This window comes from Myotis yumanensis, unplaced genomic scaffold (genome assembly GCF_028538775.1).
Source record: "Myotis yumanensis isolate MYYU_CA2020_CCGP unplaced genomic scaffold, mMyoYum1.0.hap1 SCAF_13, whole genome shotgun sequence".
In the NCBI taxonomy this organism is placed as follows: domain Eukaryota; kingdom Metazoa; phylum Chordata; class Mammalia; order Chiroptera; family Vespertilionidae; genus Myotis; species Myotis yumanensis.
The window spans coordinates 5,816,979-5,841,584 of record NW_027223764.1 but is presented as its reverse complement, the minus strand read 5'-3'; the positions used below and the strand labels follow the sequence as shown (position 1 = coordinate 5,841,584).

At 51.5% G+C, this 24,606-nt stretch overlaps 1 protein-coding gene across 2 annotated transcripts; it reads left to right on the top strand.

Annotated features, from left to right (window-relative positions):
* The first annotated feature begins 726 nt into the window (after nucleotides 1-726).
* On the top strand, nucleotides 727-24,340 carry BAG3 (BAG cochaperone 3). Of its 2 annotated transcripts, none has more exons than XM_070432160.1 (4): nucleotides 727-1,240; nucleotides 17,838-18,164; nucleotides 19,547-19,942; nucleotides 22,994-24,340. In XM_070432160.1, the coding sequence occupies exons 1-4, from the start codon at nucleotides 1,061-1,063 to the stop codon at nucleotides 23,807-23,809; spliced, it is 1,719 nt and encodes a 572-aa protein (XP_070288261.1). In that variant the 5' UTR covers nucleotides 727-1,060; the 3' UTR covers nucleotides 23,810-24,340. The 2 variants fall into 2 exon arrangements, with proteins under 2 accessions (XP_070288261.1, XP_070288260.1); XM_070432159.1 differs by having other exon boundaries at nucleotides 728-1,240; nucleotides 22,991-24,340.
* Nucleotides 24,341-24,606: the final 266 nt, after the last annotated feature.

Below are 24,606 nucleotides of genomic sequence, written 5' to 3'. Positions count from 1 at the left end.
GGGTGCTTGATTGAGGTTACAAGCGCAACAACTATTGAGTCAACCACATTTTCTTTTACATTTCATAAGGTCCTTACTTCCTAAATCTATGTCAAGATTTAAGATAGAAAAAACCAACCTCCGCCATAAAAAGGACCAAACCTCCAAAGAATGTGATTTTTTTTCTTACAGTTGTTTGCTGCAACTGTAGTTTCTGTAATTGAGATACAGGAGCATAAAACTATGCGCTGCTGATGCAATCTTGCATTCTCTTTGGGTTTCAAAAGGCAGGCAGGTGAATTTCCACTCGCACATCCATTTTCTCCCTGGCTTTCTTAGATCCACATTCCTGAGCCCAGAGGAAAAAACAGTGATTAAAACGTAACTGAGAGACTCCAGTGTCCGGAGCATCAGTACAGTAGGGAGCCAAAGGGAGTGGGGGTGGGGGCCCGTGCGCGAAACTCCAGCTTAAAACCAGGGACTTTCAAGGCTAAGGATGACTTTGTTTTTTTACGAAGGAGCCGCAGCTCGCACCCCGAGAGCGGACTCCAGCCCCGAGAGTACCCCCCGCGGCTCCAAGGAGAGGGAGCGAATCTGAAAACCGACACTGGCCAGGGGGCATTCAGACGACGCCCCCTCGCCGCAGGGGGGACCCCGGCCTGGGGGTGGGGGGGAGGGGCGGCCGGCCCGAGGCCCCGCCCCGCCCCGCCCGGCGCGCACGATTATAGCCGATGACTCAGGGCGGAGCTCCGCTCCAGCCGCGCGCCGCCAACTTCTCTGGATGGGACCAGAAGTTTCTAGCCGGCCAGTTGCTGCCTCCCTTTATCTCCTCCGTCCCCTTTGGCAGCGAGGAGGCCGTTTCCAGACACTTCCACCCGTCGCGGGCCACGTCACCCTCTCCTTTAATTCATAAAGGTGCCCGGCGCCGGCTTCCCGGACACGTCGGCGGCGCGCACGGCTCCTGCTCCGGCCGCGGCCCGCGAGCGACTCGGCGCCTGGAGGCCCCGCACCCCGCGACTCGGCACCCGGCACCCCGCACCCCGGCGGCCTCCCCTCCGGGCCGACCCCGACCCGACCCAGCATGAGCGCTGCCACCCACTCGCCTATGATGCAGACGGCGTCCGGCAACGGCGACCGCGACCCCCTGCCGCCCGGCTGGGAGATCAAGATCGACCCGCAGACCGGCTGGCCCTTCTTCGTGGATCACAACAGCCGCACCACCACGTGGAACGACCCGCGCGTGGCCCCCGAGGGCCCCAAGGTGAGCCAGGCCCCCACCTGGACGGCGAGCGGGGGGCTGGGCCGGGCTGCGGGGCTGCGGGGACGCGAGGCGCCCGTGCCCGCCGCGCCCCGGCCCCAGGGGTCGGCCGCGTGGACCTCCGGGCGGCCCGCTGCGCCCCTAGGAGCCCGCTCCCGGGCCGCCCTTGGCCGGCGTGGGGCGAGGGGGAGGCCCCGGTGGGACTTTGTTCCCGGGGGTCGGCCGGGAAGTGCGTCCCGCGCGCTGGCGTCCGGTCCCGTCCACCGGCTCGATTGGAGGGTCTGCGGGCCGGTGGCTGGAGCTGGCCCGGGCTCCGCGAGGGGCGGCCGGCCTGGTCAGCACCCCGGGCCCGGGCCAGGCCCGGTCGCCGCCCGGCCGCCCGGGGGGAGGTGGTGGTTTCGCTCGGCGGCCGCGCCTCGGAGGCGCCAGGGGCCGTGCGCAGCCCGGGGTGGTGGGCGCGGCGTCCCCCTCCCGGGCTCCTCGGCCCGGTCCAGGGGTACCTCGGCCGGACTCCTGGCCCCGACACAGTGACTCGGGAGGCGCATGTAAACACATTCCCCCTTTTCCTTCCTTCCTTTGCTTTTTCGATTTGAAATTAAAATGGGATTGTGTGAGGCCTCCAGTGGGGGTCCGCTCCGGGGTGACCTGCTGAAAACAGGCGTCTCCTGAACTGAGGAGGTGAGCCTGCCTCGTAGCTGGCCATCGCCTTACGACACCGCCTCACGGGCAAAGAAATGGCATCCATTCCCTTCCTTGTTATGGTATTAAGACGCCTAGGACTCGCTTTTAATACGCAAATAACCGAGTAGGAGCACTTCGGTGAGCACAGCGGACGTATGCTCCACTTACATATAGGCAAGGATAAGTACTTAACCCTAGGAGCATGGCAGTCTGAAAAATAAAAGAAATTGAAATGAGTCTAATTTTAAAAATTATAACTAATTGCACAAAAAAATTGTCCAATTATTTATAAATTTGAGCTCTTTTTTTTTTTTTTTCCAGAAGGAAATATACTCAGACCTGGCCGGGGGGCTCAGTTGGTTGGAGTGCCGTCCTGTATACCAAAAGATTATGGGTTCCATTGGGTTCAATTCCTGGTCAGGGGAAGCAACTGATGTTTCTCTCTCTCTCCCTCCCTTACTCTCCCTAAAAAAGTCAATTAAAAATACCCTCGGGTGAGGATTAAACAAAAAAGTAAATATACCTAAAGGGTAACTGTAAATGCTGTTCTGGACAAAATGAAAATAAAAGCCCTAAAGGACTGGTAAGTTATTTTGAAGACGTAAAAATCCAAAGTTAAAAATGCTTTAAAAACTATTATTTTAGAAGAAAGATTGATATTATTTACCTTTATTTTATGAACTTTTTTCTTTAAAATATTGACAAAACTCTAGTGCCCAGTGATGAGATATGGTACATACAGCAACTTACATTTATAAGAAATTAATTGTATATTTATTTCTGAAAATTAGTACAAGCGGCTGTAATTAGTACAAGAGCCATAATTATACTTTTATTTGTCTGTGTCTGTCTGTCTGTTTAGCCCATCATTGGGTGAAACTAATGCTCATTTCAAACCAGCTCTGTTACTGCAGTCTGTGTGGATGTAGATTTTTCTTTTTCTTTTTCTTTTTTTTAACATATTTTTCTTGATTTCAGAGAGGAAGGAAAAGGGAGAGAGAGATAGAAACATCAATGATAAGAGAGATTCATTGATTGGCTGCCTTCTGCACGCCCCCTGTTGGGGATCAAGCCTGCAACCCAGGCATGTGCCCTTGACCGGAATCGAACCCAGGACCCTTCAGTCCCCAGGCCTCGACGCTCTATCCACTGAGCCAAATTTGCTAGGGCTAGATCTTTAGTGTGATTAAAAACCCAATCATTTTCAGGCTTCCTTCCTATAGAGACAGGGACAGTCAATTTGCTGGCACCCTTTGTTGTGAGTGAAGGTCAAGTTTGAACATATCCACTAGGAGTGCGGTATAAGACCCAGGTTGCCAGCACTGTGTTTTCAACATGAAACTCACCCAGCAAGTTGAGATCTTTGTGCACCCATCCATCCGATGGATGGCTTAGGCTGTGGTTTCATAAAGCGTGTGAGGGTGGAAAAAAGCAGGTTGAATTACTCTTCTTCTCAACACATAGAAAATAAGAGCTACTAAGTCAGAAGTCTGACGCTGGAAAAGCTGACTTGAAAATTCAGGTTCGAATTTTAACGTTGAAAGGTCCTTAGAGATCTTTTCGCTCAGCCTCTTTATTATATTGAAAGAAAAACTCAGAGAGTTGAAGTGTGTTTGCAAAGGTCTCTCAGCTAATACTAATAGCAGAGAGAGAACCACACCAGAAAGCCTTGAGTAGAGGCAGTGTATCTGTCCGGAAGAAGGTAGAAGCATCTTGAATTTGTAGGAAGCCCTGAAGTGTGCGGGCTGGAATACTTGATTATTTTTGTGGCCTTCTGATTGCCAAGGATCAGGTGGCTGATTTCTGTGCTGTGATTACGTGAATGGTGATGGCTGGTTGTGATCAACTCAAAAAAAGAGTTCTCGTTACCAAATTAATTACTTGTGAGTTCTCAGCAGGGAACCAACACATAAGGCGAAAACTAACATCCAGTTCATTAGCTCTTTGGACTTCGTTGCTTTCGAATCTGTGCTTTGATATACACAGAATATCTGGATGACTAGTTCGGTTTCACTTATATGACTTAACCCTACTCCAGACCATATACAATGGAAAGCCCTTCAGTATTACTTTATATGAGAAATCGGTTTCTTTTTTTGGTTAATCCTCACCCAAGGATATTTTTCTCCCCATTGATTCTCAGAGAGTGGAAGAGAGGAGGAGAGACAGAGAGTAACATTGATGTGAGAGAGACACATTGATTGGTTATCTCCCTGACATACCCTGACGAGGGCTGGGGATTGAGCCTGCAACCAAAGGATGTGCCCTTGACTGGAATTGAACCTGGGACCCTTCAGTCCACGGGCCTGAGCTCTAATTACTGAGCAATTTATCTTATTTTTTTTTTAATTGATTTCAGAGAGGAAGGGAGAGGGAGAGATAGAAACATCAATGATGAGAGAGAATCATTGATTGGCTGCCTCCTGCACACCCCCTACTGGGGATCGAGCCTGCAACCCAGGGCATGTGCCCTTGACCGGGATGGAACCTGGGACCCTTGAGTCCACGGGCCAGCGCTCTGTCCTCTGAACCAGACCCGCCAGGGCAGAAATTGGTTTCTTAGTGCATGCTGAGAAAAGGGCCCTGGCACCAAACAAAGGGCTGTTTTGGAGGAGCTGAGCTGAGCTAAGGGGACCCTCCAAGCATCCTTACCTTGGAGATGCTATCAGTCAACCGAGAGCTATTCACTGAGCAGGAATAACAGAGAACGCCCTCTTAGGGAAAGACGGTTTCTGAGTGTTTACAGTTGAACCATGTTGATAAAGGAATGGCTTTCAGTTAGTCTTCTACTCTGTCTTCTCACAGTTGATCCTCCCACATTCCCCTGGGGTGGTGAGAGTGACTTTATCCCCATTTTTCCCTGGGGGGAGGGGGGAGTGAAAGCAGTGTTGCCCTTCAGTGCAGAGGGGGGACAGCTGGAGGCAAAGGCGCTGGGCTTTATCCAGCTCCACTCTCAGTGAACCTCCCACCTGCAGTCTTCCTGGATATCGATTTTCTGCCCACATGGGCTTCCCACTAATCTCCGGCAAGTTCATACCAGTCCAGCCGCCTCCCTGGCAGAGAGGTTGGCGTTCGCTTTGGAGTCAGGCGATGCAGTTCCCTTGCAGCCCCTCCTCTGGGTTCTCACTGAGTAAACAATGGCCAACTCCATTGGAGTGTGTCACTGCATTGCTCTGTCACAAACCCCCTGGGACCAGAGGGAGACCCTCCCTCCAGGAGCAGGGCTTGCCTAGCTCTCCAGCACAATTCCAAGCATGGCAGTCTCCAGGGAAGCTTTTATTATTAGTATTCTTACTAGAGGCCCAGTGCACGGACTCGTGCACATTGAGAGGAAATTAATTAGAAGAAATATTTTAAATATCGCTATTTGCCCTTTCTCTATAGTAGAAGTGTCAGAGATGAAGTGTCAGAGGTACTTTGTGCCAATGGTTGGTCTTCAGACATATTCTGTCGATGCCACCGCTTTCTTTCAGCTTCAGAATGTCAACAAAAACAACCAAATTCACCATCAGCAATGACAGATTGAAACCCGTGCATGCGATTGGCGCCAGCGAGAGCTTTACATGTGTCATGCATGTGCGAGTCAACGTTTATTTTTAAATTGCCAGTGCACGTCATATGTACCGGCCAGACAGTCGGACATATGTACAGTCAGTCACTTAGCCTTTTATATATATAGAAGATTATTATTATTTTGTTAATCCTCACCTGAGGATATTTTTTCCATTGATTTTTAAATATATTTTTATTGATTTCAGAGAGGAAAGGAGAGAGAGATACAAACATCAGTGATGAGAGAGAATCATTGATTGGCTACCTTCTGCATGTCCCACACTGGGGATCGAGCCCCTACTATTGATATTTAGAGTGGAAGGGAGGAGGGGAGAGAGACACACATCAATCAGTTGCCTGCTGCATGCGCCCCCACCGGTGCTGTGGATCGAACCTGCAACCTAGGTACTTGCCCTTTGACTGGTAATTGAACCTGAGACTCTTCAGTGTGAGAGCTGACGCTCTAACCACTGACCAACACAGGCCAGCGCTCAGGGAAACCTTTAAGAACACAGATTGCCAGTTGTGTCACCCACTATCCCCACCCCATGTTGAATCCCAATTGCTCAGGGTAGAGCCCAGAAATCTGAAACTCAGAAAAGCTTTCCTGATGATTCTTGAATCTGCCAGACTTGCATTTGGAGTCAATGAGTGGCATTGATCTCTTTTGAGGAGAAGGAGGTGGCAGATTGTGACTTAGAGGATGGTAGGCCTGCATGTAGGCCCTGGAATCCCTCATTGTCCTTCTTAGTGAAACTCCCCAGTGCCTGGCGGGTGACGGTGCCAGGTGTGGGGAAGGGTCAGACTCAGGGAGGTTCCCAGACCCTCCTGCACCCCCAGAAAGCGCGAGTCAGTGTTTCCTTCCTGTCTCGCCCTCCAGCAGAAGCCCGACCGCCCGCCCGTCCGCCCGTCATAATTTGACAGATGATCCTCAGGTCCTGCGGGAGAGGTAGAGACATCCTTTCAGAGGAAATTGGAAACGTTTTGAGTTACGATTGAAGTGGAGACTCCATTTATTCTGCTTTAGGTTCGGCAGAGCCTCCTGGTTTTTCTTGAAGATGAGGTCATTTTGCTCTTTGCAGGTGGATTGCAAGCGCTCTGCTGTTTGGAAGGATCAGAGCAGTGAGGGAGGGAGTGGCCATTCTGTCCTGTGAATTTCCAGCGAGTTGCAGATTCCTTTGCGACTGATGAGCAGTGTGGATAGAGAGCTGGCCAGATGCCTTGCAAGTCCAGCTCAGCCAAGGCCCTCATTTCCCTGCTAAAGAACAGCCTGTGTTAGGCTTAGGCAAGGCCCGAGCATAACTTGTCCCCCGTTTCGCCCAGTAGATTTGCCCTTTACGAGGGTAGAGTCTGTACACAGCCACGGTGGCGTGGCGGCGGCTGACGTTAGCCAGGGCTGGGAAGGCTTAAGCTGCTTCATGCTGTTGGGGCTGGTTGTGAGTCAGAAAGCTTCGTACCTCCCATGAGGCTTGATTAGCGCTGTCGTCCTTCCTGGAATGACACACGGTTGCCTTACATAAGCCACTCTACATGTTTATCATTTCCTATTGATGGTTGAAAAGGATCTGACATTTATCATCAAGAATAGAAAGCTGTGCATAATCCAAACTTACTCTTTCTCTACATTTTTGCTGGTTTAACCTGGCTCTTAAATATTTGAGATACTTGCCCCAGCCGGTTTGGCTCCGTGGATAGAGCATCGGCCCATGGACTGGGCCCATGGACTGAGGGGTCTCCGGTTTGATTCCTGTCAAGGGTGCGTACTCAGTTGCAGGCTCGATTCCCAGCCCTGATGAGGGTGCGTGAAGGAGGCAACTAATTAATGTCTCTCTCACATCAATGTTTCTCTCTCTGTCTCTCCCCCTCCTACTCTCTAAAAAAAAGGTCAGTGGAAAAATGTCCATTGGTGAGGATTAACAACAACAACAAAAATATTTAAGACACTTTATGGAGAAAAAATGAAGTGTAAGACAAAGGTCTTGCTTGGTAGGAATCTGGTGAGGACCCACTAGTGCTGATGAACCCGGAAGAAACCTGTCCTACCTGGAATTCGCCAGCCCCTGCCGGCTCCCCATTGCTCCCGAATCAAGTCTGCACCCCAGGATTCTCCTCGGCCTCAGCTCTCGGACTCCCAGCTAGACTCACTCCAGATCCCCTCCTGGGGCAGACGTGGGAGCTATCCCCCACCCCTCCCTTGGAACATTGCGCGACTGTGTGCAGTATCTGGGGTTATAGAATCTTCGCATATTTCTATGAAGATTTCTTGCAGGGAGGGGCTTGGCACCTATTCAGGAAGCCAGGCAGCTTGCAAAAGCTTAATCAGAGAGTTTCTTTAGGAAGGCATGAACCCAATATTTTTGGGGTTCATATTTATACGGATGTGCCAGACACTGGTGGGTGATTTCACAAACCTTATCTCTTTAAATCCTCAAAGCAGCTCTCTAAAATAGAAACATTCAGGTGCACCTTCTCTATGAGAAAACAGACTTGGAGAGGGGGTGTGTCTGGCCTGAGGCCCATCAGCTGAGACAACACGGAACTGGCTGGTGTGGCCAGAGATTTGCCCCCACCCGGCAGCCAGCAGGGGTGACAGACTTGCCCCCAGTGGGCCTTCTTGAAAGTCCTTCACACTCAGAGCTCGCCAGGCACAGCCCCAGTAATCAGCAGCCGATGGCATCTCTGTACAGCGGATGAGAAATGCTGGCTCGTTTCCCAGGCCTGGGTCTGAGCTTAGGAGATGGGCCGCGTCTTCACTCACTCATTCATCCCATCTGAACTCGCTGATGCCTGCTCTCTGCAGTCATGGTGTTAAGGGCCACATAGACGCCATATTATAGAGGGCACTTCTGCCCCTTCACTGCCTTTCTCCACCAAGCGATTCCTGCACCTCTTGGGCTAGGAGGCAGGCTGTCCCCGAGAGCTGGTTCCTTTTCATCGCCTTTCTTTCCCTCCTCCTTTTTTTTTTTTTTTTTTTTACTGTTCTCCTTCATCACATTTCTGAATGGCCTTTTCTCCATAGAAGCTTTAGTATTGATCCCCTAGGTCAGTGATGGCGAACCTTTGAGCTCGGTGTGTCAGCATTTTGTAAAACCCTAACTTAACTCTGGTGCCGTGTCACATATAGAAATGTTTTGATATTTGCAACCATAGTAAAACAAGGACTTAAATTTTTATAATTTATTTATTTATTTTTTAAAATATATTTTATTGATTTTTTACAGAGAGGAAGGGAGAGGGATAGAGAGTTAGAAACATCGATGAGAGAGAAACATCGATCAGCTGCCTCCTGCACATCTCCTACTGGGGATGTGCCCGCAACCAAGGTACATGCCCTTGACTGGAATCGAACCTGGGACCTTTCAGTTCGCAGGCCGACGCTCTACCCACTGAGCCAAACCGGTTTCGGCAAATTTTTGATATTTTATATATTTAAATGCCATTTAACAAAGAAAAATCAACCAAAAAAATGAGTTCGCGTGTCACCTCTGACACACGTGTCATAGGTTCGCCATCACTACCCTAGGTTCATTCTTCTGGGTCTGTAGAGACTGTTTTCTGGGTGTCCCCACCGGTGACACAGCACCTTGGAGCAGGCCTGCTGGAGACGCTGGTTGCTGGCAGTCACTGCCCAGACCCACCGCTGCACAGAGAACCCGGACGCTCTGAGAGTTTCTTACCCCCTGTGGCAGACAGTGAGATCAGACACCACAGAGTGAGCTGCTTATTCACTGTCAATTCAGAAAAGCCGGGGATTGCAGATTGCTCGCTGCCTCTATCGGGAGCCCGTAAACAGCACGGCTCCCAAGAGCTCCCAGTACGGAGCGATTGAGCTAGACTTCCCACTGCAGATTCCTTAGCATCCTGCTGAAGAACAAACCAGTAACTTCCTCAGTTCATTAGTGTGGACTGGCAGTTTTCCAGTTATTTTAGATTCTTCTTAGACACTGAGTGAATGAAAGCCCGTGCATGTGCAGGAGGGAAGGCGGCCACTTCATTTTCTGAATCCTCCAGATTAGTCCTGGGGATCCTGAGTGTCCAGCTCTCCTGCCCGGGTAGAAACGTGGTGGCTCAAGTGAGCCCAGCACCCTCACTCTCGCTGTCTCCCTGCCCTGCCTCAGCCAGGCAGTGACTCAGCAGCAGCGCTGGCTTCCTGGCCCAGAGCACACTGGAACTGAATGTTCCAGGTCTGTGCCTCGGCCCAGCTCAGCCAGGCAAAATGAAGCATTTTCTCTCTTGCTGCGTTTAACCCCAGGAAGATGGATTTGAAGACATTAGCCACAGCGTACGGGTGTGGCAGTAACAGTGAAAGGGTTAACACATCCTGGTCTTGGTATCAGGTGCTAGTGGTCTCAGATAAATCACTTATCCTCCTAGAGCCTCAGTCTCCCCTTCTGTAAAATGGGCATACAGAAGGATCCTGGGGGATGGCGTACGGAAGGTGATGAGTCAGGGCCTGACCTGCCACGTGTGTGCAGTCCTCAGAAAGGCTCAGGTAGGCATTTGACTTCCGCACGCAGTAGACAGTTCTGGTTGGACCTGGGTCTGTCGGCTCGCAGGTAGATGGGAAGTCTTATTTCTCAGAAGAAAGGCCTCCTCTTATCCCCCTTGGATCACTTGAACTGACGCTCCTTCAACCAGTGTCCAGGGTCGGGGGGAGAGTCCCCCCAAGACTTGCCACCGTCAGAGGGGTTCTCTAAGCCACGGTTGATGAACTGGAGATTTTTTTCTTTTGGGAAATTGTGTTTTATGCAAAATGCGTGTCAACTGAAGCCCTGCACCTGATACCAGCAAACACTTTCGTGGTTGGCTTCTAGCAGGTGGAAGAGCCAATTGATTGACCAGTGTTCAACCACAGTGTGAGAGAAGTGCTTGAGAAACCCATGGAAATGTAACAGGAGGTCGCTTTTATCTAACTTCAGACAGTCTGTTTCCTGGTATGGGAATTTCAGGTACTTTTCCATCTGTGATTCAGGCTTTAGGTGATTTTAAAAAGTGCTTCTACTCTTTCTGTCCCCCTCTTCCCCCCCTGAAGAGGAGGTCAGTAGTTTTTGATTTCCTGTAGCTCTGAGTTCAGGAGCTGGGAGCCTGGTGACCAGAGTACTCAGTCTGGTTCTGCAGGAACTTCCTGTGACCTTGGGCCACATCTGCATGGAATCCTTGAGGACTCTAGGGGCTGGGGACTGGGGAGGCCGGGAGCTGACTCTGAGCCTGAGCAGTCCTTCTGGCAGGGAAAACGCAGCTGGAGGTGCTGGTGCCTGGCCTGGAAATCACTCCACTGGTGGGGGAAGCACAGGATTTTGGGGGGACACCAACGGATCTTCTGCTCCCAAGCAAGTCCCCCTGCCCCAGCCTGGCTTGGCTTGGTCTCAGCATGTGTGTGAGGAGCCACGGTCACTGCAAGTTGGCTGTGGGTTCTCAGCGGTGAGTTTGTCCAGAGTGTAGGCCCCTTCAGAGCAGCCGGCTGGGGCCTGTTGGAGGGAGAGTGGTGTTTAGGGCTCCAGTCCCTATAGTTACTTCTGGTGTATTTGCTTCCAGGTCATGGGACTTTAGATACAGTTCTCAGCAGAGAAGATGGCCCCCTTGCTCATCAGTATTCTTAAGACTTAGATAAGGGGCTTCTAACTCTAACAGGCTCATTACCAACCTGATGAGACCACTGAGGAATTAGGCTTTGGTATAAATAGACTTTGGTGGGTGTGGCCTCCACTTATTCAGATTTTGCCTATTGTATTCCCAAAACAGGGCTGGAGGTGTGGGAGAGACCCTTTATCACAATCCAGTGGGAACTGAAGAAATTTGAGTTTGGCTGTGGGCATACAAATAACTGTTTCTGTATCAAACTAGAGGCCCGGTGTATGACATTCGTGCACTGGGAAGGAGTCCCTCTACCTGGCCTGCGCTCTCTCACAGTCAGGGAGTGGGCCTAAGCTGTCAGTCGGATATCCCCCCAGGGGTCCTTAGTGGTGCTGCAGAGGCTGCCGCCAGCCGTGAGCCTTGCTTGTGGCTGAGCAGAGCTCCCCCTGTGAGAGCGCACTGACCACCAGGGGGCAGCTCCTGCATTGAGCGTCTGCACAGTGCGCATCATAGTGACCGGTCATTCCGCCGTTTGGTCTATTTGCATATTAGCCTTTTATTATATAGGATAGCAATACTAAATTCATTTCTTTTTTTTAATGTATATTTTTATTGATTTTAGAGAGAGAGGAAGACAGAGGGAGAGAGAGGAACATTGATCAGTTGCCTTCCATACGTGCCCCAGCCTGAAACCTAATCTACAACCCAGGTATGTGGCCTGACTGGGAAACGAACTGGCAGCCTTTCAGTGCACATGGTACACCCGAGCCACTCCCGCCTGAAAACCCGGTTATTAGCATCTGTCCTCCTTCAGACTCCAGCGCTGTCGGCTGACTCGGGCAGTCCTCAGAGTTCCCTGTTGCTGTCGCCCCATTCAGACCACACCGATGGGAGCTGTGCTGGGCAGGTGTTGAGCCCACAGGGTGCTGTACCGTGGAGCTGAGGTTGGGGGCTTGCAGTGGGACAGATTTTTAGGGTTTAGAGGTCACCCTTTGTTACAGGGAACCAGTTGTGGATGGGTCGAGGCACACCCTGCTCCCCGGTTGTCCCCAAAGCAGCTAAGGCGCTGCCTGTCTAACCCCCCAGTAGTCATTAGCATGTGCCTTGCAGGTGCCCAGGGGCTGTTCCTGCCCTGCTTCTAAGGCAGGCATCCTGCGGGCTCAGGAGCTTTCTCCTTCGTCTGGTACGTGAAACTGGAGGGGCACCAGGAGTTCCGGCGGTTTCTGATACGATTTATGAGACCGATGGGCTGTACTGACGAGGCACCTTCGGCTATGACTTAACTGGGTGCAGGAGGAGTGGTCTTTTTAGATCTCCCGTTTCCTTGTTTCGAGCTTTATGTAGGTACGTACTACACAAGTAGGGACCTGGGAAATCAGAGGCCACGGAGCCTGGCAGTGCTGGAGGAACTTCATTTGGGTCAGTGTTTCTCAGTGCACTTCTGGTGGCCATCCCACGCCTATTGAATCAGACTTGGTTGGGGCTGGGCTTAGCGGTTTGGTTTGGTTTGCATTTCCTGGGTGCTTTGAAGGCCCCCCCCCCCCCCCCCCCGAGTCTGAGAAACACTGTTTTACAAAACATTTGGGCCTCCCCTTCCTTCTATAGCTGAGGGAACTGAGGACCAGAGAGGGGATGTGAGCTGCTTACGTCGCACACCTGTTAGGACAGAACCTGGGTTAGGACCCAATGCAGTCTCCTCCCACGTCCCCTAGCTGTCCCCTAGCACCCACATTGGGATTAAAAACAAGTAATGAAGTTTCGATGTGCTGTTGAGCAAACAAGGCTTACGTAAATTCCAGGGCTCACCCAAGCTCAGATCCCAACCCCAGGCTTCTCTAATAATGTTACCTTGTATTCAGTAGGGCAAATTGTGGCTCATCTGGGGTAGTTCTTCCTGCTTTGTCCTGGCTGCCTCGTGGAGTTGTTTGGTGCTCTCTGAGACACCTCGGAGGGTTTTACTGTGTGTGCAAACGAGGAAGGAGAGTTAAATTTTATGAATTTATAAATTAATGCAGTGAGAGAAGCAGCGAAGTCAGGGTGCCGGCTATTTCCTAATTGTTGTTGTTTTTTTTAAATAATTCTTTGTTGTTAAAAGTATTACGTAAGTCCCCTTTCCCCCCCCATTGACCCCCTCCTCCTAATTGGGTTTGTATGTATTCCTTGTCTTTGGCCAAAGATAAGGATAATGAGCTGAGCTTCCCTGGAAAACAATTGCTGCCCTGGTCGGACTGCTCGCTGGTTGGAGTGTCATGCTGTACACTGAAAGGTGCAGGTTCCATCCCCGTCGGGGGCGGTCGGGGGCACGTACGGGAGGCAGCCTGTCCATGTTTCTCTCTCACATCGATGTTTCCCTCTCTACCTCCCCCTCCCTCCTTCTCTCCCTTCCTCACTCCCTCCCTCCCTTCCTCTCTCTAAACATATCCTCAGGTAAGGATTAACAAAAAAAGAAAGAAAATAATTCCGATGGTGCCATCATCACTCCTTAAGCTACAGGCAGGTCATGATGAAGCAAGGATTGGCCCTCGTCTGCTTGGTCACTGTAGTCATGCCTGGCCCCTATCATGTGATCATGCTCAGTCCCTATCACATGATCACACAGAAGACCCCCAAGGAGCTGGGGTCCCCATTGAGGGCAGAGGGGGGCAGATAGTCGTCTGTGAAAGCTTCTGGCTTAAGCAATAGGCTTTTTCTGGACTTGGCTAGAACTTGAATCATATTCTAGGAGGATCATAAATGTTACATATCTTAAAACTTTTTTTAATTTAAAAAATATTACCTATTTTTTACTGTGTTGTGATGAAAACACCACAGAAGCTAGAAAGGGCAATTTAATGACCTTTCGGACAGTGTTTTTAGTTGGTAACCACTGCTGCTGATCAGGCCCTAGTGAGAGACACACTAGCAGGTGGGTCCGCATTCCTGGACAGACCTTGTTACAGGCGGGAGTTTCATTCTTGGTTTAATTCTCCGTCCTTGTCTGCTCTGTAAAACTGATGTGATTTATTAATTTACCTAAAGCAGTGATTTGCTAAACAAAACCCCACCATAGTGGGAGGGAAGGCACTGCCTTTTAGACTTGAGGCTCATGAAGAGATGCTTGGTTTGCTTGTTTATTTTTTTTACTGAATGTATAGGGGTGACATCCTATATAATAAAGAGCTAATATGTTAATTAGACCAAACAGCAGAATGACCGTCCAGACAACCTTCTGGACGAAGCTGGGGCTGCGAGGGCCAAGGCAGCAGCTGGGGCAGCTGTGAGGGCCTACCCTTGCACGAATTTCATGCATCAGGCCTCTATTTGGTTAATAAAATTATATAGATTTCAGGGGTACAGTTCTATGATACATTACCTGTATATTGTATCGTGTGCTCACCACCCCAAGTCAAGGCTCCGTCTGTCATCGTGGTTTTTTATTAAATGGAAAGAGGGGACATTTCATTCACACGGAGCCAGGAGTGCAGGCCTCAGCACTGCAGGAGCGGCATACTCCCGGCCGCCCGTAACCATCCCTGCCTTCCACCTGTGCCAGCGGCAGCACCGTTGTTCAACCAATCCAGGTTCAGAACTCGCGTCTTGGCCCCTTCCCTCCCTCTTCCTCCCGGGTCATGCCCTTGTCCCCAGCTCTGCCCTGACTTCTCTTATTTCCTGACATGTCCTGGTTTCTCCTTTCGATTCCTCCTGTCTTGGTGAGGTCACTTGTCAGCAACTCACACACAGAGGACATGGGGCCTCTCCAGCCTTTCAGCTCAGCACTTACCTTCCAGGGCCACCCCCTTCTCAGTGCTGCTCTGACACCCACACCTGCCTACAGTGACCACAGGCTTTCCTCCACTGACCCCGATGTGGCACCCGGGCAGAATATCGGCTCTGGGGATCAGCCTGCTGTCCAGCCCTCGGGCAGGCAACATTACCCCCCACCCCCCTTCCTCTTCCTTGCCTTTTCTCTATCCTTGAGGTGCAGAATTATTCAGTGAGATGCATAAAATGCACAGCTCTTGGCAGGCGGCCCCAGGGCCTCCTGGATCCAGGGGCTTCCCCAGGAGGAGCCCCGCCTCAGCCAGGCCTACGGTCCCCAGGCCCTGGAAGGGTCTGGGTTGGAGGCACAGCTGACTGCTGGCCGTGGGGATGGGGGAGGGTTGGCAGCCCCACCTGTGAAAACCAGATGGTGTAGGCGGACTGTGGCAGGGAACGGGCAATGCGGGGGGGAGGTGGGGGGGTGGTTCCAGAGAAGTTATTGGTTTGGTAGATTTGTACATAGGCGTGCACCCATGTGTCACTACCCAGAACAAGACAGAGTACATCTCCGTTCCCCCAAAGGTCCTTTCACGACTCCCCAGCCCCTACCGTTTCCTCCGGGGCAGCCACCATTCTGACTCCAGTCACCGTCTGGTAACTTTGTCCTTCAGTTCGATTCCTTTGACACTTTGGGGTGTGAGTAGCATAATCGCATGCCTACTTAGGGCGGAAACTCACATGGGTTCTGGCTCCTGGTCATCCCATCCCTCTGGAGCTCTCATAAAACCTCACAGCAGTCCTGTGACGTGGGCATTGCTAGCTCCATTTTCTGGATAAAGGGAGGAAGGCTCACGGAGTTAAGAGAATTGTCCCAGAACTGTCACTAATGGAGGTCAGAATGAACGTCACCCTCTAGGAGCCCCATCCGAACTGGAAAAGCCCACGTGTTTGCCCACACGTCTCCCCATCTGCGGGGCCTCCCGTGCTGTCCAGGTAGTGGGGCTTCCCATTTGTTTAATTCAGCCTTAAACCTTTTATTTTTAAGAGTAGTTTGTTGATTTCTAGAGAGAGAGGAAGGGAGAGGGAGAAAGAAGGAGAGAAACATCGATGTGAGAGCACAACATGAATTGGCTGCCTCCTGCACGCCCCCCACCAGGAATCCAACCAGCAACCTCCTGGCTCATGGGACGACATCCAGCCAACGGAGCCACACCGGCCAGGGCTGACCTGTCCTGGGTAAGCCCCAGCGGGCAGGGATCGCACTTGCTGGTCTGGCCACTCATCGTACCGAGCACCTCAGTAGCAGGACGTTCACCAGGAGATAGTCAGTGGATGAGGGCTTGCTGACTGCTCAGCTCCGTGGAGTGTGCGGATGCGTGAGGCTTTTGTGGTTTCCTGGAGGAGGCAGTGCCCCTGGGCAGCCAGCACAGACCTCCCACGACTTGTCCAGACCCCGGCTTGAGCCTGGCGGCATGCTAGGAGCCAACACCATGTAGCACCGGGCTTCCTGGTGTTTCTTGCTGCCTCCCTTTGGTGCCCATCTCACGGCAGGAATTCGATTTTGAATGTGAAACCTGGACGCACTCCCTGCTCTTGGGTGACCTCAGAACTGAGCAGGCTAAAATAATGCGGCTGCCCTGAGCACGTGGGCATTCTAATCTGAGAGTGCCTTCAGTTGGTGTCCCCAAGGACACTGCGACACCCTTGCCTCTCCTGGGTGCCGGAGGCCCTGGGCGGGGGCTCAGCAGGAGGGAAGCATCGATGGGCTTGAAAGGGCTAAATTCCGGGTCAGCCACTGGTGCACACAAATATAGAAACATGGCAGAATTACAGTGTCCGTCGCTCAAATGCAGATCGGCCCTTAGCTTCTCTCACTGGCAGCCGAGTTACACACCCAGCAAGCTCCTAGAATCTCAGCCTTGGGCGTTTGTTCCCGGTTCAGAGATGCCTTCTGAAGTGGGGATCGATCTCCTCCTTAATAGTTGATCCCCTCGGATGTGCACACCAGTAAGTGGCACGAATCCACAGCCCCAACCTATGTAAAGCTCAGGAGACAGGCAGGACCCAGAGCCTGGGGGCTCCCCGGCTTCGGTTGCCCAGCCTCTGCCTGGTGAGAAGTGACATTGCCCGGTGAGCGACTGGCCAGCCTTGTCATCTGAAACAAGATCTCTCTGTGGTACATCTGGAACTTGGCCTTCTCCAGGCTCCCAAAATAGCCAGGCCACTAAAGGGAGAACTTCCTGAGAGGACATGGGGGGATCCCAGCCGCTCCTCACCAAGCAGGCTTTGTTGGCATCAGAAATCCAGCACATGTAATCCCTGGGTTTTGTTCTCATCCTGTGCGGCTTCTGCGTTCCTTGTGTGCGTGCCTTCTCTCTCTCTCTCTCCCTCTCCCTCTCTCCTTCTCTCCCTCTCTCTCTCTCTCTCTCTCTCTCTCTCTCTCTCTCTCTCTCTCTCTCTCTCGGAGCTTGTTCTGAAAATATTCCAGAAAGGCAGCTTCCCCCTGCTGCCCCTTCTCTGCAAAGATCTCCAAGCTGTGGCCTGTGTTTGAGGCCAGTACAACTCTGCATTGTTAGGAAACCGGGGGGCCTTTTTGTTGTTGTTGTTAGTCCTCCCCCGAGGATGTTTTTCCTTTTTAGAGAGTGGATGGGAGGGGGAGAAACAGAAAGAAACATCATGTGAGAGAGACACATCGATTGTTTGCCTCCTGCACACGTCCAACCAGGGCTGGGGATCAAGCCTGCAATCAAGGTACATGCCCTTGACCAGAATCGAACCCAGGACCCTTCAGTCTGAGGGCTGACACTCTATCCACTGCGCCAAACTGGTTTGGGCCGGGAGGACCTTTGAGAAGCAGAGAAGCTGGCTCTGATTTAGCGAGTTGGGCTCTGGCAGAAGTGGGGGGCAGCTGTGCTCCTGTGCCCGGCCGAGCTGGCTGGTGCTGGGGAGCCGGGATCACTCTGGAAGGTGAGGGCGCTCAGCACCATGTTCTTTCCTCTTCAGAAGTGTTTCCATCCTAGTTTCTAACCCGTCTGTGTTTCTCCTTTTATTTTAGGACACTCCGTCCTCTGCAAATGGCCCTTCCCGGGAGGGCCCCCGGCTGCTGCCCGCTAGGGAAGGCCAGATTGTGTACCCCCAGCTCCGACCAGGCTACATCGCCATTCCTGTCCTCCACGAAGGCCTCGACAGCCGGCCGCCGCACCATTTCTTTGCCGTTCCCCAGCCCGGGGCCCAGCGATTCCGAACCGAGGCCGCCACTGCGGCTCCTCAGAGGTCCCAGTCACCTCTGCAGGGAGCGCCGGAAGCCACCCAGCCCGACAAACAGTGTGGACAGGCGGGAGCAGCTGCGGCAGCCCAGCCCCCAGCCTCCCACAGACCCGAGGTAAGGAGAGGCCTGGCTCTGGGGCCTGTGAATGCGACCTGGGAGTCTTGTGTTCCTTAGGCTGGCATCAGCCTCTGCCAGCACCCTGGGCCTGGCACCTGATAAAATGCAGGGCATCTGGGCCTGGCCTGTAGCAGCAGAGGTCACGCAGCAAAGCCAGCTCGACAGCCCACATGCCCGCCAGCATTGGACAGGTGTGTTTCAGGTGGGCGGGGATCATGGCTCGTTTTTGTAGTTAAGGGGCTGCGGCTCAGAAGGGTAAGGAGTTTGGTCCAGATGTGTCATCGCTAGGAAGAGAGCCTGGCAGTCTGGTTCCTAATCTGCTGCTCCTTTCACTGGCCTTTCTAGTTCAGAAACACAGAGCTATTTGTTAGTTACGTTCAATGCTTACAGAGAAGGATTAACTCCTTGGACCTACATTGGTATGAAAATGAGACAGCATAGCTGCCCTCACAGTGTCCCATGGTTTGAACGGAGATCCAGAATAGGGCGTCAGGAAGGCGGCTGCTCTGTGATAGGGTTTAAGACTAAAGCTGCTACTTCTGAATCGGTGCTTAGCCGAGATTTGAGGGCCAGTGGACCCAGGAGGGTTCCTGAGTGGTAAGTCCTCTTGGCTTTCCTGGCTGCAGACATTGGCACAGTCTTAGGCACAAATGCTCGCCCCGTGTCTGCACCCAGCGTTGGGGTTGCCTCCCTCGGCTCTGTTCCGGGGGTCTGGCTCCACTGTCTGCTTGGGGGTAAAAAGCCATGGTTAATGCAGAATACTGGGAGGCGCATGGCGTTCTTGGAGAAGCAGCACCTATACGTGTAATGTTTTTGCTGTAAAAACCAGAAGTGACACATCAGAGAAATCTTAACAAATTTGTGCTAGCAGGACCCTCAGAAGCCGGCCGGGGAAACACCCTCCTGGTTTCCTATGTGAATAGAAGGGAAAGGGCCTGGCCTGTCTTGGGCCACGCGGGGGACGCAGCTCCCTGTGCCCAGCTGAGTTCTCTGTGGACTAGCAGGGAAAGGGTTAACAGGAAAAAGGAAGCGAAGCGACATATAATAACAAATACAATGTGTTGTGCGCTTCTTGTTTGTGGGACTTGTGCCCAGCACATACACAGATTGTTTTACTTAAGCTTCAGGCCAGCCCAGTGAGGGAGAGGGTGCTCTTTTCTGTGTGGTGGGCCCATACAGAAGCGGTCGAGCTGGTAAGAATCAGAACCCAGGCCTCTTGACTGCAGGGCTCTCGGCCGAAACACTACAGTTTGAAAACAAAGGCTTACACATGGGAGGTCCTGTGAGACCTGTTGCCCTGAGCACATAATGGAGGCGGGTCAGAGTGCCAGGCAGAGGGTCCTGAATGGGGCCACACCTCTACCCTTTATGTCTTGCAGCGATCCCAGTCTCCAGCCACCTCGGACTGCTCGTCCTCGTCCTCCTCGGCCAGCCTGCCCCCCTCCTCCGGCAGGAGCAGCCTGGGCAGCCACCAGCTCCCCCGGGGCTACATCCCCATCCCTGTGATCCACGAGCAGAACGTCTCCCGGCCGGCAGCCCAGCCCTTCCACCAGGCCCAGAAGACTCATCACCCAGCTCAGCAGGGCGAATACCAGACCCACCAGCCCGTGTACCACAAGGTCCAGGGGGATGAGGGGGAGCCCCGGCGGGCACCATCCCCATTCCTGTCGCCTGTCCTGGGTGCGTCCAGCCGGGAGAGCTCTCCAGCCAGAGGCAGCACACCAGTGCACTCCCCGTCGCCCAGGCGTGTGCAAACCGTGGTCAACAGGCCTCAGGTAGGAGAGTTGGTCTTGCCAGACTAGCTACGGCAGCATCTCTTTAGGGGCGAGGAGCTCTGTGCAAGTTCTCTGACCCCCCCCCAACCCCCAATCAGGCCTCCCTGGTCCCACACATGTAACAGGGGAAAGTGAGATCCTAAAATGGCTGGTCACTAAGTAATACAGGACCAAGGCTGGCTGTACACCCTCAGTGCTTTCCACAGCTTTTGCTCTTTTTTCAGTGCATCTGCCTTGGGGGCAGGCTCCAGCCACCACAATGGGAAACAGCTGGGCGGAATGCATCATCACTCACACACCTAGCGCCCAGGTGTCTTAGTGCCCGCCTTTCAGGGCCCTTCAGGCCCGTCCACACCCCAGCCACAGCCTCATCTTCCAGGCAGCTTGCTCCTTCCTCCCCGATCCCCCTTCTCCACTCGGCTCCTTCTCTCCTTCCCACATCCGTGCCTTTGCCCGTGCTGAGCCCCTCCTTGAAATGCCTTCACAGTCCATGTTCTCCCTATCCTGCAAGGAACAAGCCAGTCTGGCCTCCGTGACGCCCACTCACCTTTCTCACGGCGCCTCATGAGTCCCTTACAGTGCAGCACGGGATTGCTCTGTGCATGTCAAGTGTTCACTTTTATCTCCTCCCCTTAGCTCCGAGCTAGATGGCAGAGACCATCCCTTACACCTTTCTCCTGCTCTTTGGTAGAGGACCATACCGTCTGGGAGGATGGGCTACCTCTGGCCTGGGCATGGCCTTCTGCTCCTTCAGTGGAGACGGGGGCATGGGTTCCGGAGAAGGAGGTCATGTAGCTCAGCAGCAGAGTAGTCAGCAGCCCTAAGCCCCCTCTGGCTGCAACTTGAGCAGCTGCATTAATTCTCTGCCACAGTTTTTAGAGGGAAGTCCCTCTGTAAACAAACGCAGAGTATCTTCTTACTACAAATAGTGACACGTCCAGAGCCCTGTAATAGGGCATCATCCTCTTACTATGTTTGTTTTTAGCCTTTTTTGTTTGTAAATTAATTTCAGCCTTACAGAGGAGTTGTAAGAATCATACAGAAAGTCCAGTATACCCTTCACCCTTATTCACTGTTAAGGTTTTGCTGTTGGCTTTGTCATTTCTTCTCTATATATATATCTTACCCTATGTATTGCGGTTGTTTGAAATTTAGTTGTTAGATATCATGCCCCTTTACCCTTAACTACTTCAGTAAATATTTTCCTAAGCGAAAGACCTTCTCATTCAGAACCACAATAGAATGATCAGGTTCAGGAAATGTCACAATCTTACAACACTATTATCTAACATACAGTCCATTTTCAAATCTCCTTTATCACAATTCCCCGTCCCGGGATCTCATCTAGGATCATGAGCACTGCATTTAGTCATTTCTCGTTAGTCTCCTGGAATCTAAAACAGTTCCTCGGCCATCTTTCTTTGCTTTTGTGATCTTGACCTTTTGAAGAGCATAGCCGTAAAGCAATCCCCTTTAAATGTTTCTAAAATCACTTCTTACCCAGCCCTTGTTTTATTTTTTTTAAAATACATTTTTATTGACTTCAGAGAAGAAGGGAGACGAAGAGAGAGAGAGAGAGAGAGAAAGAGAAAGAGAGAAAGAAAGAAAAAGAAACATCAAGGATGAGAGAGAATCATTGATCAGCTGCCTCTCGCCCACACCCCACTAGGGATCGAGCCTGCAACCTGGGCATGTGCCCTGACCGGGAATCAAACCCTGACCTTCTGGTTCATAGGTTGACGCTCAACTACTGAGCCACGCTGGCTGGGCCCAGCCGTTATTTTAAAACCCAGGGAGACATGTGGCTGGTTCATGAGTGATAAGGCCCAACGTTGAGGGTGTCTGGGTTGGCAGGAGAGATTTGGTGGAAAAGGAAGTTGCTGGCATTCAGACAGCAAAGTGCCCCCCCAGGTCCTTCCTCGGGCTCTAATCCCAGGAAAGAGGTGCCCATTTACAGAGCTAGAAAAACTCTAGTTCCCAAATGTTCCCCATAAATGGTAAATAATATTTAATCCTGTTTCACTTCCCTTGATTAGCCTTGTTTGTGATGAACCCCTGCCCTGTCTCCACCGAAGACTCCCAGGCCCAGACCAATAGTCGTCCCATCCACCCAGATAGCTTGTTCAAAGATCCCATTTTGAAGGCTTGTAAGGATTTGAGCCAATTGAACATTATAGTGGAATTTAGTATTTTAAATGGGAAATACTTTAGAAATAATGTAGTCCAATTCTTATTTCCCAGTGGGTGGAATCGGGTGTGGGGTTCTTAAGGGATTTTAGATACTCACCTAAAGTGGAAGAGCCAAATGTTTTGGTTCTAAGCACAGCTCATTAAAAACAGGATGGCTCTAACTTACAGTCACGTTAAAGAGGCTCTCCGAGGCCTGTGCAACCGAAGTCAGTGCAGAAGTGCACCGCTGAGTGGCAGTTCTGGCACAGACGTACCCAGCAAAGTTCCTACAGGGTTAACTATCTGGGGCATCTTGCCTGGTCTCAAAAAAGATGTCATTCTCGGCAGAAACCACTAGGCTGTCATGGGTTAAAAGAAATTACAACTTTTCTGAAACAGGAGATGGGAAGATCACCCCGGAGGAGGGACTGTCCCCACAGCGTAAGGAAGGGGACAAGTGGCAATTAACCCTCCACAGCTGCATCACCTGAGTCTGAGTCGCCCAGGACTCTGCTTTGAGCTCAACTAGCTCAGTGGTCAGCATGAGCCTTTAGTATTTTCCTTTTTGAAAATTACATTGGTTTTCTTTTTATTGCCCGAAGAATGCCAACTACAGAAAAATCCAGGGAGAGGTTACAGACTAATAAATAGGCCAAGGTGATGAATGGGAGCATGACCCATGGTTTGCTCACACACGTGATTAGTGCATGTTTATTTTGTAACAGCTGTTACTGACTTTGAAAATCTCTGTACTGTTAAACTTTTTAAAAAAGCCATTCCCCAGCTTGCTTTCTAATCAGTATTATGCTAGCTATGAACAACATCCTGTGACTCTCAGCCAGTTATTAAAAATATCTTTGTGTCTTTGCCTCTTCTCAGCAGCCCATGACCCACCGAGAATCTTCCTTTGTCCCACAACCTGAAAACAAACCAGAAAGCAGACCTGGCCCAGCGGGTTCAGACCTCCCTGCTGGGCACATCCCGATTCAAGTGATCCGAAAGGAGGTGGATTCCCAGCCTGCCGCTCAGAAGCCCCCACCTCCTTCGGAGAAGGTGGAAGTAAAGGTTCCTTCTGCTCCGGTGCCCAGCCCCGCTCCCAGCCCTGCCCCTGCTGCTGTCCCCCCAACCCCCAAGAATGTGGCTGCAGAAGAGAGGGCAGCCCCCAGCCCTGCCCCAGCAGAAGCCACACCCCAAAAGCCAGGAGCAGCTGAGGCACCCCGCAAACATCCAGGTGTGCTGAAAGTGGAAGCCATCCTGGAGAAAGTGCAAGGGCTGGAGCAGGCTGTGGACAGCTTCGAAGGTAAGAAGACGGACAAAAAGTACCTGATGATCGAAGAGTATTTGACCAAAGAGCTACTGGCTCTGGATTCGGTAGACCCTGAAGGACGAGCTGATGTCCGTCAGGCCAGGAGAGATGGAGTCAGGAAGGTTCAGACCATCCTGGAAAAACTTGAACAGAAAGCAATCGATGTCCCAGGTCAAGTCCAGGTTTACGAATTCCAGCCCAGCTCCCTTGAAAGCGACCCGCCACTGCAGGAAATCATGGGGGCCATGGCAGCAGACAAGGGTAAGAAAAGTGCCGGAAATGGGGAAGATCCCAAAGCCGAAGCCCAGCAGCCAGATGCCAAAGCAGCGGCCACTCCAAACCCCGGCAGCACGACAGACACAGCTGGAGACCCAGCACCACCATCTCAATAAAAAGCAGGCTTGGAGCCTGGGAACTGACTGTGTGCGTTAGGAAGTTCTAAGTTGCATGCATTTCAGGGACTTTAAATCAATAGGTTTTTACTATTCATAGCCGCTTGGTATTCAGTAACCTGGGTGGAGGCAAAACAGTGAAAGGGTTAAAAGGGAAATGATGCTTTTCTCCAGTATTCTTACGCTGTACAATAAAGAAGTTGCTTGTTTATAAGGTTAACAGGGCTTGTCGCTTCGGGGCCCTCTCTGCATGGGCACCACATGTTAGCAGGGTTGTAAACTGTCTTCCTGTAGCTCTGGACTGGAGGAGTTTTGGGGGGAGTCGATGGGAAGTCAGTTTCCCATCACAAATAGGAAACCTGTTTTTCAGAAATGTTGCCATTTTAAATGGGATGATTTTCTTCATCTCAAAGCTAAAATGCCTAACTTTTGAGAGAACAAAATGTGTAAAGAGCCATAGGAATTTCTGTATGTTGGATGACTTTAATGTTGCATTTTAAAAAAGGAAAATAAAGTAATAATGTGACTCAGTGTTTTTTTGTGGTTTGTAAAGCTTTCTTTTTAAATATATTTTATTGATTTTTTACAGAGAGGAAGGGAGAGGGATAGAGAGTTAGAAACATCGATCAGCTGCCTCCTGCACATCTCCTACTGGGGATGTGCCCGCAACCCAGGTACATACCCTTGACCGGAATCGAACCTGGGACCCTTGAGTCCGCAGGCCGACGCTCTATCCACTGAGCCAAACCAGTTTCGGCGGTTTGTAAAGCTTTAAAGAGAGTGGCATCATCAAGATG

Excerpts from the sequence above, each read along its gene's own strand:
- BAG3 (XM_070432159.1), top strand. The coding sequence starts at position 1,061 with ATGAGCGCTGCCACCCACTCGCCTATGATGCAGACGGCGTCCGGCAAC. Across the intron at positions 1,241-17,837 it reads TGGCCCCCGAGGGCCCCAAG|GACACTCCGTCCTCTGCAAA; the intron begins GTGAGCCAGGCC and ends CTTTTATTTTAG. Across the intron at positions 19,943-22,990 it reads CCGTGGTCAACAGGCCTCAG|CAGCCCATGACCCACCGAGA; the intron begins GTAGGAGAGTTG and ends GCCTCTTCTCAG.